Below are 17,497 nucleotides of genomic sequence, written 5' to 3' on the forward strand. Positions count from 1 at the left end.
TCCTTTCCTTTCCTTTCCTTTCCTTTCCTTTCCTTTCCTTTCCTTTCCTTTCCTTTCCTTTCCTTTCCTTTCCTTTCCTTTCCTTTCCTTTCCTTTCCTTTCCTTTCCTTTCCTTTCCTTCCTTTCCTTTCCTTTCCTTTCCTTTCCTTTCCTTTCCTTTCCTTTCCTTTCCTTTCCTTTCCTTTCCTTTCCTTTCCTTTCCTTTCCTTTCCTTTCCTTTCCTTTCCTTTCCTTTCTTTTCTTTTCTTTTCTTTTCTTGCAGGAGCTTACTGTTCAAACTGGCCCACAACTCAGAGCTATCACAGAACTCATAGCTATCCTCCTGCCTCAATCTCTCCCAGGTGCTAGAATTAGAAGCATGAGTTGTTATATTTGGCTGTTTCATTTTTGAAAAGAAATTCTCATTTTTCTGGTGTTCATAGATTAACTATTTGGTCTTTTTCTGCTGAATGCTGTGGAGATTTTATTTGCGTGTTACAGGGTTTTTTTTTTTCTTTCTTTGAAGTTAACGATCATTTTAGTATGTCTTGAAGTTTGTAGTAGATTGACTTTGGAAAATGTAGTTAGTGAAAGTTGTGGAATTCTAGTTTCTGAACTTTGTGGCTACAGAGAGTAAGGCATTTTGTTCTTTATATTGGTGGAGGGTGCATGATATATACGAGTATTTACCGTATAAGTTCTGTTGATATGACATGACGCCTGCATTTGTGTATTACTTACAGAACACAGAGCTCTTTGCATTCTAGCCTTGATTCCAGGTGAAATCTGGTCAAACCTGCCTTTAGATATGGTGGTCTTTGAGTTCTTCATAGGATTTTTTCCATGTCAGGAAGCTTGTAAAAATGGAGTTGTCAAGCATATGAGTGTACATGCGATCTAATAGAGGTGGCTGCTTTCCAACAGTTTTGATTTGCCCAGTCCTAATCACCTTGATTTTTTTAAAAAGCATCTTTCCTGAAGGTTCCTTTCAAGTCTTTAAAAAAATGTTGATGTCATTACTGAGTGAGTGTGTCCTATTCATGGAAGTCTTTGATGTATGTTATGAAAATATTTTCTCAGACTGAGGTTTGCCTTTTTAATTTTTATAATTATGCTGTAAAAAGAGTAGTCATGGGCTGGAAAGATGGCTCAGTGGTTAAGGGCACTGGCTGCTCTTCCAGAGATCCTGAGTTCAATTCCCAGCAACCACATGGTGGCTCACAACCATCTGTAATGAGATCTGGTGCCCTCCTCTGGCGTGTGGGCATACAAGGAGGCAGAATGTTGTATACATAATAAATAAATCAAAAAGTAAAAAGAGTAGTCGTGTTAAATGCTACTAGTGAAATAAAATTTATTTTTAGTTTACTGTTTAGTGAGTATTGTGTGCTGTTTAGGCAGTCAACTAGTAAATAATGTTTTTTCTGTTTCTTCTAAAAGTTTGATGCTTTACATTTATGTTCATGATTTATTTCAAATTAATACTTGTGGGTGGTGCTTTTAATTGTCTTTTTGAATTGTTCCTATATCTTTGTGCAATGTTCTTAGTTTTTAAATTGATTTTTGTGTGTTTGTGTGTGATGCTGGGCCAAGGCATTTAGTATGTGTGGCAGAAACTCTCGTCATTGAATTTTATGTCTCATTACCCACATTGGATACCTCACTACCATTGTAATTCTAATCCTAGGGTTTCTGACACCCTCTTCTGGTCTCTGTGAGCCTGCATGCACATGGTGCACACACATACAGACATACATCTACACATGCATATAAACTAGAATAAAACTCTTGGGAAGAACCTTAGTGGCTTGCATATCCTAAAGGAAAGCTGGGACTTAGCTAGAAATCAGGAGACAGGAATTCTTTCCAGACAATATTTTTGTTTTCTGGCAGTGACTTGGCTATATCATGCATAATCAGTATTAGATTAGAGGTCTCTGATTCTTTTTTCCCCATGTCTTAGTTATTGTTCTTTTTCTGTGAAGACCATGTTTAAGAGAACTCTTATAAAAGAAAGCATTTAACTGGAGCTTGCTTACAGTTTTAGAGGGTTAGTTCATGTCATCATGGCTGGAAGCAGAGAGGCATGGTACTGGAGCAGTAGCCTGAGAGTTTTACATCCTCAAAGCCCACCCCTAGTGACACAGTCCAGCAAGGCCACATCTTTACCCACGAGTGTACACTTTGTAATCCTTCCCAAACATGAGCCTATGGGGGCTGTTCTCATTCAAACTACCATACTCCCTTACAAATATACATTTTTATTTAGATAAGGATTTATATACCATAACCTGGTAGTTTCATCATATTTCTAAAGCTGTTCTTTAGCCCCTACTACTGAACTCTAGGACATTTCCATTTTATCTCTTAGAAAGGAACACAGTTTCCATTAATGTTTTCTTCTCATTTCTCCCATTTTAAGCTCCTGGTAACCATTTGCTTTCTGTATTTATGAATTTTATTAATCTAAATAGGTCATACAAAATATTTCAAGGTTGTTTTTTGTTGTCCTCTATTATTTTGCAAAAAATGTTTATGAAATAACATTTATTTAAAATTTTATAACTATATATAAAAGTTTATGGTAAACTGTAATACTAGTTTTCTAGATACATTTGGAAGTAGAGTTGTTATAATTGTTCATAGTCTAACCATATCAGGGATTTGAATAAACATTATGGATTAATACATGACCATCTGAATACTAAAGTATGTTTGTTAGAAATCAACTCAGTATATCACTCAGAAAAATCTCCTTGTGAACTTGCCTAAAAAGATGAGAAACAATATTGTTATGAATGAAGTAAAAATTTGAAATTACCTCAGCTACCACTAACTCAAGTAGAAGGAGCAGGTGACCTTACTTAGACATACATTTCAGAACAACTGTATGTACTGATACGTATTTTCACTGTTGGTACAGCACACGTATGAGGCCCTGCTTTCAGTTCGAGAAAGGCTGTGTCCCCATTTAGTAGTTAAGATAAAATACATTCAAGTAATTATGAGCATATAAAAGTTTTCTATAGCTTAGAGAATAGGTGACGAAAACAAATAGCAAGTGTAGTGTGGGATAATGCTTTTGTACCCTGTGAAGATCGGTTGTTTGTATTGTTTTAATAAAATGCTAATTGGCCACTGGCCAGGCAGGAAGTATAGATGGGGCAACCAGACTAAGAGAATTCTGGGAAGAGGAAAGGAAAAGAGTTAGTAGCCACCCAGTTGCTGACAAAACAAGATGAAAATGCTACACTGAGAAAAGGCACCAAGCAACATGGCTAAACATAGACAAGAATTATAGGTTAATTTAAGTTGTGAGAGCTAGTTAATAATAAGCCTGCGCTAATAGGCCAAACAGTTTATAATTAGTATAAGCCTCTGTGTGTTTTGTTGGGATTGAACAGCTGCAGAACTGGACAGGACAGAAATCTCCGAGTACAGTGTAGAGCTGAAAAGTAAATAAGTGAAAAATGCATTGACCGGCACATTGGAGAAAGCAGAAGAGTAAGATTTCATAAATTTTTATATCAGGAATGCCTGAAAATTAGAATTGTGTCCAAAATCAGTGCTTCAAAAGGAAAAGCTATAAAGTCAAAATCCTTCAGAAATTAAAGAAGTACACAAACCCACAGTTACTGCTAGTGAATTCAGTAGATTTCTGAGCACATAATTGAATAATGAGACAGAAAAGCAGCTACGGATCTCAACAGCACTTTGTCAACGTCAGGAATATTTTGAACTTAGTGATAATAAAACTGACAATTTGGGGGCTTATCCAAGGTAGTTATTTTGAAAGAAACTATAGCTTTAAATGCTTTATGAGGAAAGGTAAGAAGTGTCTGAAACTTTTGACCTGCTCATGTGTTAAAAACACAGGATGAATTGAGTCCACAGTAAGAAGAAAGGAACAGAATGGGGCTGACAAGATATCTTAACAGGTGTTTGCCACCAAGTCTTGCAACCTGAGTTCTAACTCACATGATGGAAGGAGATAACTGACTCCCACAGGTCAGCCCTCTGACCTCTTCAGGAATGCAGTGTATGCACCTCCCCCAGAAAAAGGGAAAAGAACAAAGAGTGGTAATCTGAGTCAGGCCCTGTAGTGCAGGCCTGTGATTCCAGATGCTTAGGAGCAGAGGCAGGAGGATTGAAAGCTCATGGCAAGTCTGAACCAAGGTGAACCTGGATCTATAATAGTAATTAAGAAGAAATGAGTCAAGAAAAAGCAGTGAGATTAGAATGGAAACTACAAAAAAGCAATACTGACCCTATGCATTTTTTATATATGTGTGTATAAAAATTCTCTCTCTCCCCCCCCCCCCACTCAAAGCAGTTTCCAGCTTACTGGAAATGAGGTCAGCATTACTATAAGAGTTACGGTTGGGCAAAGGAGATGAGGAGAAACTGTAGACCAATATTTATGAACACAGACCCCAAAACCTTAACCAGAAGTTTGCCAGTTCAGATTTTTGTTGTGAAGAAAGGAGGAAATTGTGATCAAGTGGGATTTGTCTCACTGATATAGTAAAGGTTAAAATTAGACTCAGTTAATATGGTTCACTGTACAAGAAAGAGAAAACTGAAGAATCTTAACATTTAATATTCTAAAAACTAGGGATTTTTTAATTAAAAACATGTATGAAAATTATACATTGTGTTTAAACAAGATGTTAAGTAACTTCCTTCTGAGATTAAAAATAGGGGAGGATTCTTGAAGCCACCTGTTTTCATTCAATAGTTGATAGTGTTAGGAAAGAAAATTAAGAAGATTTAAATTTAGAAAGAATAAGTTAAACTCTGCACAAATTGTTGTTGTAGAAAATCTGAAAGACCGTGAAAGCAACTAGAACATGAGTTCAGCACAGTCATAGAATGCAGGATTCAGGGTTGTGTAATCTCTATGTACTAGCAAGGCAGTGGAAAATTTAACGCGTTCCATCTAACAGTAGCATCCACAATTATGAACTGTATTAGCAAATAGGTGCAGATCTGCTTACTGAAAACATCACCAGGAGAAATAGAGGAAGCCTACACAAATGGAAAGGAAGCAGCATGTTTGCAGAGAAGAGGACGTACTGCTGTTGATGATGTGTGCTTATGTAATACTTTTGTTTTTTAAGTCACGTCAGAGTTGTAGAAATTGACAAGCTGGCTCTCACATGTTTTTATGGACAGAAGACCTGAAAAAAAAAAACTCCCAAAGTTTTAGCTATACATTGCTTGTTTTCAAAATCTTATGCAACTACAAAAACCAGTGTCATTGAAGCAGTTGAGAGGAATTCAACAGATAGATTGCAAAATCAGATTCATGTATATAGTTGGCTTACTTTTTGACATAGGTAGTAATGTATTCAATTGTTAGGATAACAGTCTCTCAAGAATGTCCAGTATTTCATGGTGGAAAATATACTGATCCTTACTTACTGATTTTCACTTGAAAATCAAATGAAATAAATAGAGACCTAAGTATAGAAGTTGAGAGTATAAAACTTTTAGAAGAAGACATTGCAGAAAATAATTCTCATTTTGGAAAAGACTGCTACTTTGTTTTGACATTTGATAAACTAGACTTTATTGAAGTAAACCCTTTTTGATCCTTATACAGTATCACTGTGCTGCATTGACTGAAACAGTACATACATCTGACAAAGGATTTGTTATTTAGAATGTATGAAAAATTATAACACAAATCAAGAAACTGACAAGAAAGAGACATATTACCATTCATCATGAGACTAGAACCAAGGAGACATAACTATACACTGCTTGGATAGCTTGAACAGAAAAGCACATGTTTCATGAATGGAGCAGTAGATTTTCATACATTACTGAGAAGAGTGGGAAGTTTTTTGAGACAGGCTTTCTCTATACCTTTGGAGCCTGTCCTGGAACTAACTCTTGTAGATCAGGCTGGCCTCGAACTCACAGAGATCTGCCTGCATAAGCCTCCTGAGTGCTGGGAATAAAGGCGTGCGCCACCACCGCCCAGCTGCGTGGGAAGTATTTTAACAGTTTGAGTCCACTTACACAAAATTCTAGAAAAGGCAAAGCTAGAGTATAATGATAGGAAGCAGACTTCTGGTTTATGTGATGGAGATGGTAGGCAAAGGAAGGTAACTTACTGTACTACACAGAAACTGTTGAGGGTGATGGATGTTCTTTGGCTTTGATTTGGATGCTGGTTACATGGTGTGCATATCATCACGACTTTTTGAATTATTTGCTTAATGGGTGCATTTTGGTTTTTGTTTTAAATCTTCAGGGAAGTTGATTTTAAAAATAAAACCGGGGTGGTGAGATGTCCCAGCATGGAAAAGTACTTATAACAGATTTTGCCCTATTGTTGATCTCCATGTAGTATTTTATGTACAAGAACATTTTTAGTATATTTGTTTATTTTTATTTTGTGTATATGGGTGTTTTACCTGCATGTATGAATGTGCACCATGTGTGTGCAGTGCCTATGCAAGCCAGAAGAGGAGAGTATCAGATCCTCTGGAAATGGAGTTGCAAATGGTTATTAGCCACCATGTGGATGCTGAGCTTGGGTACTCTGCAAGAACAACAAATGCTCTTGAGCACTGGGCCTTCTCATTATCCCTGCTTTTGTATTTGTATTTTGATGTATAAATCTACAGTTTGGACATTGAGTGATTTCCCCAGATTAATACATGTATACACAGTAATCTAAAAACTAAACACTGGCATTTATCATTTCCATGAACACAGTTTTGTAATTTTTGGTTTATATATCTCAGTAAATTTTTCCTTCTTAGATTTTGAAATGCTAGCTAAACACTACTCATAAACTCATGTAAATTGTTATGCTTAAGACTTGGATTTGTGAGATTTAGGATATAGAAACTACTATGTTAATTCATTACTTTTTTTTTAAGACTAGGATGCCATTCTTTTAATCATTATAAGCTTCCAGTTAGGTACTGGTTCATGCTTTCTAGAACATCTATGTTTTACATGGTTCTGGTCACATTTATATCAGATCCAGTAGACTCATTAATTGCAAAGCAGTGGCCACTTGAAAGGATAGCATAGAGGCATATGCTGGCAGTTGCTTTAGGATGAGACCAGTGTGAAGCTCAGGTGTCTGAATATATTAGCACCTGGACCTGCTATCATACCCCTCTACACTGACATTTTTTATCTAGGTTGTTGAACAGTGGTTTTTTTTTTCCTTTTTATTTCAGTAGAGATTGACTTTGAGTACTTGACTTTGTGTCTTCTGTTGTACCTGGCACTGTAATCATACAGAAATGAGTAAAGTAACTCTTGTCCTTAAGGAGTCCAGAGCCTTAGTCCAGAGGAAACTATAGTAATAATGTGAAGTGCAGTCGGTGATCTAAACAGGTAAAAAGTGCAGGACTGTTAAAAAGAGAGGGAATGGTAAATTCACGGGTATGTCAGGAAGAACATGATTTCCTTGGTTAATATTTAGAGTAAGTTTGAAGGTGGAACATGGGTTGGTTAGTGGTAGAATGCATATTGTAGATAGTGCAACTACTGTTGAGGTTAGGATGCAGAGGCATGAAACATTGTGTCTACAGAACTGATTTGGGCTGCAGATAGAGTTCATTTGGTAGATTGCTTGCCTTATGTGCACAAAGTCCTGAGTTTGCTCCTAACAGCTTGTAAATCAGACATAGTGGCACACACATACGGGGAGGAGGGAGGCATCAGGACAGCACAGCAGATAAAGTACTTACCCTTCAAACCTTAGCTCCATACCTGGTGCACACATAAAGGTGGAAGGAGAGAACTAATTCCGTAGAGTTGTCCTCTGATGATGCACTGAGGGCACACACACCAACATGCCCTATGTACAGTAATCATGTCTGGCTAAAGTGTGAGCTTGAGAGGAGCACTGTGTCTCGTTTGTTGTTCAGTGCTGTTGAACAAGCAGCTGGGGTGGATAAATGAAATACTGAAAGCAAGACTGAGTCTGAGTAAATTACTTCAGCTAATCATGTGTCAATCTGGCATATTATGTAAGGCTTCTATTGCCTTGATGAAACACTGACCAAACGCAACTTGGGGAGGTTATTTCACTCCTACTTCCATAAAGCAGTTCATTGTTGAAAGTATTTAGGGCAGGAATCTGGAGGCAAGAGTTTACATAGAGGTCATGGAGGGTACTGGCTTGCTCCTCACAGCTTGCTCAGCCTGCTTTCTTATGGAACCCAGGACCACCAGCCCAGGATGATACCACCCACAATGGGCTGAGCTCCCCCATATCAGTTGCTAATTAAGAAAATGTTCTTACAGACCTGCCTACAGTTTCTGAGTCAAAGTTTCTTCTGCTCAGATGACACTAGTTTGTGTTATGTTGACTAGCCAGCACACTGGGATACACATTGTATTCCCATTTCTGAAACACATCGTCTCACCCTTTCCCCTTCTTATTCCTTCTCTTCTTCCAGATGGCTGTGTATGCACACATGAGGAACTAAGGATCAAAGCTCAGCAATGTTGTTTTTCTGAGTTTTGGTCTCCTCATCTATATAATGTACAGATTACATGATTTGTTTAGTTTTCTTGAATGTATGAAACATGGTGGGTGCTCAATACGTATTTGTAAATGAATAATAGGAAAACTATCAAGGAATATAGTGAAAACAAATTATGACAGAATAAGCAATTAAAGATTTATGCACGGGCTTGAGGGTGCTCTTACGTAGATAAAATCAAGTAGTTGTATTTATAAATTTTCTTCTTAACATTTAGATTTGTGGGTCTCAGGCTATAGAAACTAGAGTATCCTTAACTACAAAATACTTTTAGGTGTAAATCTCTATATAATATAACCATTACTAAGAATCAGTTACAGGAACTTGGGATATAGCTAGGAGGTGATAGTGTTTGATCTGCAAGGATGAGGGCCTGAGTTTAAATTCCAGCCATCACATAAAAAGCTAGGTATGGTTGCATGTTCTTGTAATCCCACCATTGAGGGATGCTCACAGCCTCCAGCCTGCCCCTGCCTCCACTTGTGAACCAGTGAGCTTTTAGGTCAGTGAGAGGCCTGTCTCATTGCAGTAAGGTAAAACATGATAAAGGAGACACCTGATACGGTGCTCTGGCTACAATATGTGTGCTTAGGAATGCACAACCACACACTCAAAGCACCCCATCCCCATACACACAGTTTTTAAAATAAAGTAAGAATGAGTCACATACTAAAAACATTTGGCTGTTGCTTTCTTCTTGATTCAGCTGTGGCAAGAACCCTTGAACTGAGCTCTGTAACTGTGGTCTCTTCTCTCATAAATTTAGCCATGAGCTTCCCTTTTCTTGATTTAAAATTAGAATTTTTCTGGGTGGGGTTGTACATACCTGTAATCGCTACTGAACACGAAGCTGAAGCAGGAGGACCACAAGGATGAGACTCACTTGGGCAACTCACTGAGATCCTATTTCAAGATTAAAAGCTTCCAAAACGGGCTGGAGGTGTAGCTAGCTAGCAGTGGGGGGCCTGGGGCTCAGCTGTGGGGACAACCAGTGCAAATGAGCAGCTTCCCATGTTTTTGTCTTTTGTCATATTTGCAAAATGTTTTGTTTTGGAGAAGATTATAAATATTTCTTTAAGTGTTTTATGGTTTGCTGTAATACACAATTAATGTCATTTATTCCTTTATCTTTAGGGGTCTTACTGGGCCATAGACACCAATCCGAAGGAAGATACGCTGCCTACTCGGTCAAAGAAGAGGGCACGATCTGTAGAACGGGTAAAGCTCATTATCATGATTCGTGAGTGTTGAGCATACCAGAAATGTAGACTAACAGTTCTTTTCCAGTAGAGTGGCTGTAATGATAAGCAAAGTAAGATTTTTGTTTGATACTGTTATGTAGTTTCAGAGCATTTTTCAGAACCATTTTGTTTGATCTTCACCCTTTGAGCAAAGGAGGTAGTTTAGGGATTGCTTGAAGGTTTTGTTGTATTAGGGCACACCTGCTGTGTGAGACTCACACCCTGGCCAGCTGAGCTTCCGCCTGGTATCTTTCTTTGCTCTGCACCTCCAGCACTGAGGGTTGATTTTAAATAACAACCATTTCACAGGTGTTTTTCCTACTTTGATCCATATAAGAATCACTTGTATACAATCTGTGTGCCTGTGTTGGTATGACTCCGTGGTGAAAGCTAATTTCCAAGAATGAAAGAAAAGACCTTTGGTTAATATTTCAGTTGTGCATTTTAATACGGATAGTCAACACTTCAGTTGCTACCATATGTTGACTGCCTCTCAGTTTTCCTCACCCTTTCTACAGTTGCAACATTTCAGCTAAATATCCATACTCATCCTCTTGCTGTTTGACTTGTTTCAGGTGTTTACTGCTTAGTAAAGCCTTTGCTAAAGTTCTTTTATGAAACCACACATAGTTTATAGTAATTTTTTTTTCTTAGATTCTTTTTTCCTTCACGGGACTGATCTCCCCATAAAGACAAAGAAAAGAAGTGTCCACATCTCTAACGTTAGTGTGCACATAGCCTAAGTGTCCACTTTTTTTTCTTTTTTTGTAATTTTGGTTTTTCGAGACAGGGTTTCTCTGTAGCTTTTGGAGCCTGTCCTGGAACTAGCTCTTGTAGACCAGGCTGGCCTTGAACTCACAAAGATCCGCCTGCCTCTGCCTCCCTAGTGCTGGGATTAAAGGCGCGCGCTACCACACCCCGCTAAGGGTCCCCGTCTCTTAACGTTAATGTGTCACAGAGCCTGTAGTAGATAGTAGATGTTTGTAGTAGATCAGGCAGAAAACATGGAATGTGTGGTGAAATAAATTTGACATGTGACTGCCTATTGCTGGTAAAGGAATATAATTTCTAAGTCTTGAAGATAAGGACCAAGACTATATATAGTGAGACTCTGTCTTAAAAAGAGAATCAGGGTGTCAGATTAGGTTTGAATCAGGGCTACATGAGGCATGACCACAGAAAAGCTTAGGTAGGCAGCCTCATTGGAACCAGGCATAAATTTAATAATATTAAATGAGAATTTGGGACCTCCGTTATTTGCTTTTTAAATGAACCAGAGTTTAAGAAGATAGGTTTAATACCCGGATATGTTAAATACAAAACATCTGTTGTTTAATACAGCATCTGTTGGCAGAAATTTGAAGGAAGGAAAAACGTGTTCACAGTGCTTAGCCCATGATATTATCAAGCAGTTTGGATGGATAAGGTGAGGGGCTGAGAAATTGTGGTTGTTTTGTTTTGTTTTTTCTGTTATTTAACTCTTAGGAAATTACTGGAGTTTGACTTTATTTTTGGAAGTTGGATTTGTCTATAGGGTTGGCAGCTTTACATACTTTTTGGATATCAATCTTTTTTTTTTTTTTACTCTGTAATTCTTAGAGAAACCTTGTTTACTTTTGAGAGGTCCAGACTTCCCTACAGACCTTTGACAGTTGTATAATCAGGGTCTAAAGAAATAGAGGATTCATGGTGGAGAAGCAGGTCCTTATGAATGTGAAATTTAGACATGGCACTTGGTAAATTCAGTTTTTACTATGTGTTTTTTAATTTTTGCTTTTAAGTTAAAGTGGAAAATTCTCAAAAACAAGACATCCATATGGACCACATTTTCTAAATACTGTGGATGCTTGCTTTATTTTGGCTGAGTTGTCTGTTAGTTGGCAATGTGGGAGAGGAACCTATGTGAGGAGATGAGTTGAGAGCAGGATTCATATGATCAGATAGACACATGCTTAATAAATATTCTGAAAGAGAATGTTCTTTAAGCTCAGGATAACTTCCTGCCCTGATAAACCAATGTGACTATTTTTAATGTGGAAAAATCTTAGGGGCTGGTTGTCTAGTATGTACTATTTTTCATCAGAGGGTTTTGCAGTATATATTGCTTTTATTCTAATTCTACATTTTAAGTGACCATTGGATTTTATTTAAGGAAACACCTTAGATCATGTATGTTTTAGTAACATTTGTGAATTTAGTTAATTTACCTTATCACGGAATAGTAAAATTAGGAACCGAGCAGTTTACAGTATGAAGTTGCAATCTGTCATTTTTTATTTAGCCTTTGGGGGCATCTTATTTTGTTTATGTGTACATTTTAAGTCAGTTGTCAACTGTGATTAGGTTTAGATAGAATTCCTTCTGCAGTCCCACATGTAAATGTGGTGCTTCTGAAGTAGAGGTGTACTTGACATGGTGCAGGAGGAAGGAGTCGTAGGACTGACAGCAGAAGGTGAAGGTGGAAGCTGCAGACAGGTTGCCTGGGTTTTCGTAACCCATTGTACAGATATATCTGTGTGTGTGTGTTGGGGGGTGGTAGCCGCTGCAGGGAAATGAACAGAGTATGGTAGTGGTGTCCCTCGAGCACCAGTGTGGAGTTTTAAAGGGGGTGGCTAGGGAGATGGCCCAGCTGTTAAGAACACTGGCTGTTCTTCCATAGGACCCTGGTTCAATTCCCAACACCCACATGGCAGCTCACAGCTGTCTGTAACTCCAGTTCCAGGGGTCTGATGCCCTGGAACATACCTGCAGACAAAGCACCAGTGTGCATAAAATAATAATAATAATAATAAGTAAATTATTTAAAAAATAGTCTGTAATTATCCTTTTTGGGACGAAACAATGAAATTGAAATACTTAGTTCTTTATGGTGAAGAAAAAACTAAGTTGTGTACAGTTAGGAATCATTTACATTGAATTAAGACAAGAAATGGAAGGTGGACAGATAATTAGAAAAGGGATAATAATTTTAAAATCACTTAATTTTATTCATTATTTTGCATGTATGTATGGGGGTGAGGCACACAAGTATAGGAACAGGCACATATGTGCTGTGGTATGTGTATGTAGGTTAGAGGACAAATTTTGGGATTTGTTCTGTCCTACTGCAGAGTCTGGGGATTAAGTCAGGTAATCAGGTTTGTGCAGGTAAGTGCTTTTTACCTGATGAGCCATCCTGCTGGCCCAAGAAGATGTTCTTCTAGAAGATAGTCTATATTTGACTGTTTATAAGATGGTCATGCAATTATTTGTGACACAGTTTCTCAGTTGAGTCAGAGAAAGAGTAAAGATGTGTTTAAAAGAAAGATAAAAGTTTTTTTTTCCCTTTTTTTCTTTCTTTTGGTTTTTTTGAGGCATGGTTTTTGACATGGTTTTTCTGTGTAGCTTTGGAGCCTGTCCTAGAACTCGCTCTATAGACCAAGCTTACCTCGAACTCACAGATATCTTGAGCTTTGGGATTAAAGGTGTGGACCAACACTGCCTGACTCTGAGGGTTTTAAAACAGATCCTTTACGTAGGGGAAGGTTTCATATACATGAGACTCATTTTAACAACTGCATAGGATTTTTTTTTTTAAATATAACACTATCAAGAGGGTTAGTTTGTGTACAATTCAATGCATAAAGTTTTATAACTTGAATGTTTTGGTACCTCACTGCTTATGAAATGTTAAATGAAACTTTCTCATTATTTCCATAAATTTTTCTTCTCAGGCTGCCACTAATCTTGGGAAAAAGTGTATCTTGATATTTATTCCAACCTTTGGATGGATTTTAGTTTTCAGCATAAAGGACTTGCATATTTCTAGTTAGACTTAATCCTGAATATTTTGTTTCATAATGCTATTATAAATTGAGTTTTAAACATTCTCCAGTTGCTTTGCAAGCATATAAATTTGATTTTTCCCATTATTCTCCTCCCTCTTTCCTGTCTTCCCTCTCTCCTTCCCTCCTTCCTTCTCTCCCTCCCTCCCTCCTTCCCTTCCTGCCTGCCTGCCTTCTATCCTACGATCTTGATAGTTGTAATTATCATTTTAAATGACCTGGAATGCTCTCTAAATAATTACATAATCTACAAACACTGATCGTTTTCCTTTCCTTCCAATTATTTTTCTTTCCTCTGTCTATGTTGGAAGTTGTACTTGTAAGCCACACTGAGTCTTGCTCTCTTGTTTCTATTTGACATTTGCTGCTTTTTTACTGAAGCATTTTTTTAACATTTAATTTGTTTGGTTAGTATAAATCTATAGTATGATTGTGTTTGAATTACTATTTTAGTTTAGATATATTTTAGTATTCTGTGCTAATTTACTTGTTGACTTTTAAACTATCTGGTTATATATATTTTATTTATGTAAATATATAATTTCACATTCACAGTCTACTTAGAGTTAGTATTGTGCTTTTTCCATGTGGGCGTCTTTGCTACTTTCCTCACCTTGAATCTTCCTTATTGTAAAATATTATCTGTATACGGTGACAATTCTTGAAAAGACCTATGATTTTAGCCTTGAATACATGTATACGTGACTTTTAAAACTTAAGAAGAAAATATTACTCTTCTGTATCATCTTCTGTTTCTGGTGCTTTAATGAATTACTGCATTGAGTGAAAGGCCAGTCCTCTGGTGCTTTAATGTATACATCAAAGGCCCAAGTATTCTGTATGTTATAGTTTACTTTTGGCCAAAAGAACTTTTAGGTATGTCTTTTTACCAATAAATCCACTCCCCTCCCCCATCTCTGAAAGGAATAGCCGTATTTTTATCACACGAGTAGTGTAGTGTGCTCTTATTGTGTGGATGTGCTGAGATAGAGTCTTGCTTTGTAGCCTTGACTCTGGAGTCCTTGCATCAGCCTCTTAAGCACTGGGATTCACTACATCAAATCACATCATCACCAATGTGTTACTTTCTTGAATACTTACATTATAGATTGGCTTACTTTGATTTGCTAAGAGTATTGAGATTTTTTTTTCCACTGTGATTCTCTGTTGTTTCTGATGAGAAACTCTGTCATTTTCTTATTAATAGTTCCTCCATATGTAATTTATTATTTTTCTTTAGATGTTTTCTGTGTTTATTTTCCAGAATCAGATAGATATATCTAACTATGATTTTTTTTTCCACTTTTGTCTGTTCTTATGGTTTACTGAGTTGCTTAAATTTTCAGATTTGTCTTTTGCTCACTTTGGAAGTGTTAGTCATTATTTCTTTATATTTTTTCCTGTCCCTTTGTCTTTATTCTTTTCAGCCATACCAACTAGGTTTTTTTTTAATTGTATTGACTAGTGTTGTTTACAGTGATATTTCCATTGTCTACATGAATCATGAGTTGATAGTGTATGAGATGATTGGTTGTGTTTGTCAGCCAAGTGGAAACCTGGTGAAACAGATACAAACTGGGAACAGAAGTTAAATATATGGACTTATTTGAAACTTGCGTACTCATATTTTTAATAATTAAGGAAGGGGAAGAGTCCCAAGACCAGGAGAGAGAAAAAATACCGTAATCATTTTGACTTGTGAGAAGTAGATTTAAGGTATATAATTTTTTAAATTTTTTGAAGTTTGTATGCATCTCCATTTTATAAAAGGACATAAAGTTTTAGATATATTAGCATTATTAGTCCACACTGAAATCCATATTGTAGAAAAAGGAGGTAATAGGTATCTGTAAAAACAAGAGTAGACTCATATCCTGAGTCCTAACAAAAATTATGATTTGGGTGCACCCCTCGTGGTCCCGACTTCTTTGCTCATGTTCTCCCTCCTTCTGCTCCTCATTGGGACCTTGGGAGCTCAGTCCAGTGCCACCCACTGAGACAGTGGAGCTGATCTACTGGGAGCTCACCAAGGCCAGCTGGACTGTGACTGAAAAAGTATGGGTTAAAACTGGACTCTCTGAACATAGCGAACAATGAGGGCTGATGAGAAGCCAAGGACAATGGCACGGGGTTTTGATCCTACGCAATGTGCTGGCTTTGTGGGAGCCTAGCCAGTTTGGATGTTCACCTTCCTAGATATGGACAGAGGGGGGAGGACCTAGGACTTACCACAGGGCAGGGAACCCTGACTGCTCTTTGGACTGGAGAGGGAGGGGGAGAAGGGGGGGAGGGGGAGGAGAAGGGTAGGAGGAGGGGTGAGAAATGGGAGGCTGGGAGGAGGTGGAAACTTGTTTTTTTTTCTTCCTTTTCTCAATAAAAAAAATAAATAAAATAAAAAAAATTATGATTTGGATTAAACAGCATATAAGCCTATATTCAGAAGACAACCAAAAGAAATTTAAAATCTTGAGCTTGTGACCCAAACAGCAAGCAATGATTATTCTTTTGTTTTTCGAGACAGGGTTTCTCTGTGACTTTGGAGCCTGTCCTGGAACTAGCTCTGTAGCCCAGGCTGGTCTCGAACTCACAGAGATCCGCCTGCCTCTGCCTCCCGAGTGCTGGGATTAAAGGCGTGCGCCACCACCGCCCAGCCTAGCAATGATTATTCTATTAGCTTGTCAGAACTCTATTAATGTTAAACTCTGAACTTTTGAAATCCTAGTATAATATTATTATGAAAAGGCAAAGAAATTTTGTAAACTTTTATATACATCTTAGGCCATTATTTTTTTTTCTAAATTTTATTTATATTTTTAGAACATCCTCTCAGACCCATATAATCTTTAAGCTTTTATGCCTTTAAGTCCTTCCAACCTGTTTTTAGTTTTTTATTTTTTTTGACCCTCAGAATTAATATTTACTCATAACACAAGCATTTTGCCCTATGACTAACCATCATAGGAGCAGTTAGATTGCAGTTTTCATTTACCGACCATGGATGTGATGTTGAAGTTTTTAAGAACACGTTTGAACTTCTCTATAGAAGTCTGAATAGCTAAGAGCTTTAGCCTTGCTATTTTATAGGGGGCCAATCATATAGAACTCTATAACTCAGAGGGTTGCACTATGATAATTAATTATTAACTTGTATATAACCTCAGTCTTTCACCTTTAAAGAACATGATCACATAATTAACATAACTATTCTTCAGTGAAGAATCACCAGCCTTATTAATGGAGAAAATTAATCAGAATTAGCGTAACATGGTTAAATATTTAATATTTTTTATAGTTTCCTTATAAACTCAGCATTGTACATAGATGAATTTTTTTGTCATTTTAGTCTCTTATTTGCCCCCTTGCCCTTTAGACAAAATGAAAATCTCAATCATTGTCACCTCGTGAATTCTTACAGCAATCCAGAACATTGCATAGATACATTTTAAACAAGAGCCAAAATACATAATATATATGTATATATCACAATAAGAATAATTTAATTTTGCATTAACATATAAAAACCTGTACTAATGTGAAACTTGAAACTAGCAGGGTTTTTTATCTTAATCAATAATAATTTATACCCAATTTTCTTTAAAGATAAGTATTTGTAATCCATTGGATCTAAATGATTAAAACCTATAATTTTTTTTCTGTGAAAACAAAAGGATAATTTTCCCCAAACTTTTACTTTAAAGTCAACACTTTCCAAAGTACATAGGTTGGTATAACTCAACTTTTTTTCAAGTAGTATCAAGACAGAGAAGGGTTAAGATGAGAAACTGCTGGCCAGCAGAAGAGACCTTGAGTGTTGTCACAGTGAAGAAGAACTTGGCTTAGGAAAGAAATATGGGGAGCGGTGCTGATGGGCACAGTGTCCTTGACTACCAGTATTCCCTAGGAAAAAAAAATTTTAACTTCTCCTGCCACA

The 17,497-nt window shown here is 37.1% G+C and overlaps 1 protein-coding gene across 4 annotated transcripts in view; it reads left to right on the forward strand.

Annotated features, from left to right (window-relative positions):
• The window catches only part of Foxj3 (forkhead box J3), a 107,108-nt gene that overhangs the window by 62,495 nt on the left and 27,116 nt on the right, over positions 1-17,497 (forward strand). For all 4 annotated transcript variants that reach the window (XM_075947114.1, XM_075947118.1, XM_075947116.1 and 1 more), the window contains exon 5: positions 9,636-9,719. In XM_075947114.1, coding sequence (XP_075803229.1) covers positions 9,636-9,719 — 84 coding nt within the window. The remainder of the gene's footprint in view (positions 1-9,635; positions 9,720-17,497) is intronic.

Source organism: Microtus pennsylvanicus, chromosome 13 (assembly GCF_037038515.1).
Source record: "Microtus pennsylvanicus isolate mMicPen1 chromosome 13, mMicPen1.hap1, whole genome shotgun sequence".
Classification (NCBI taxonomy): Eukaryota; Metazoa; Chordata; class Mammalia; order Rodentia; family Cricetidae; genus Microtus; species Microtus pennsylvanicus.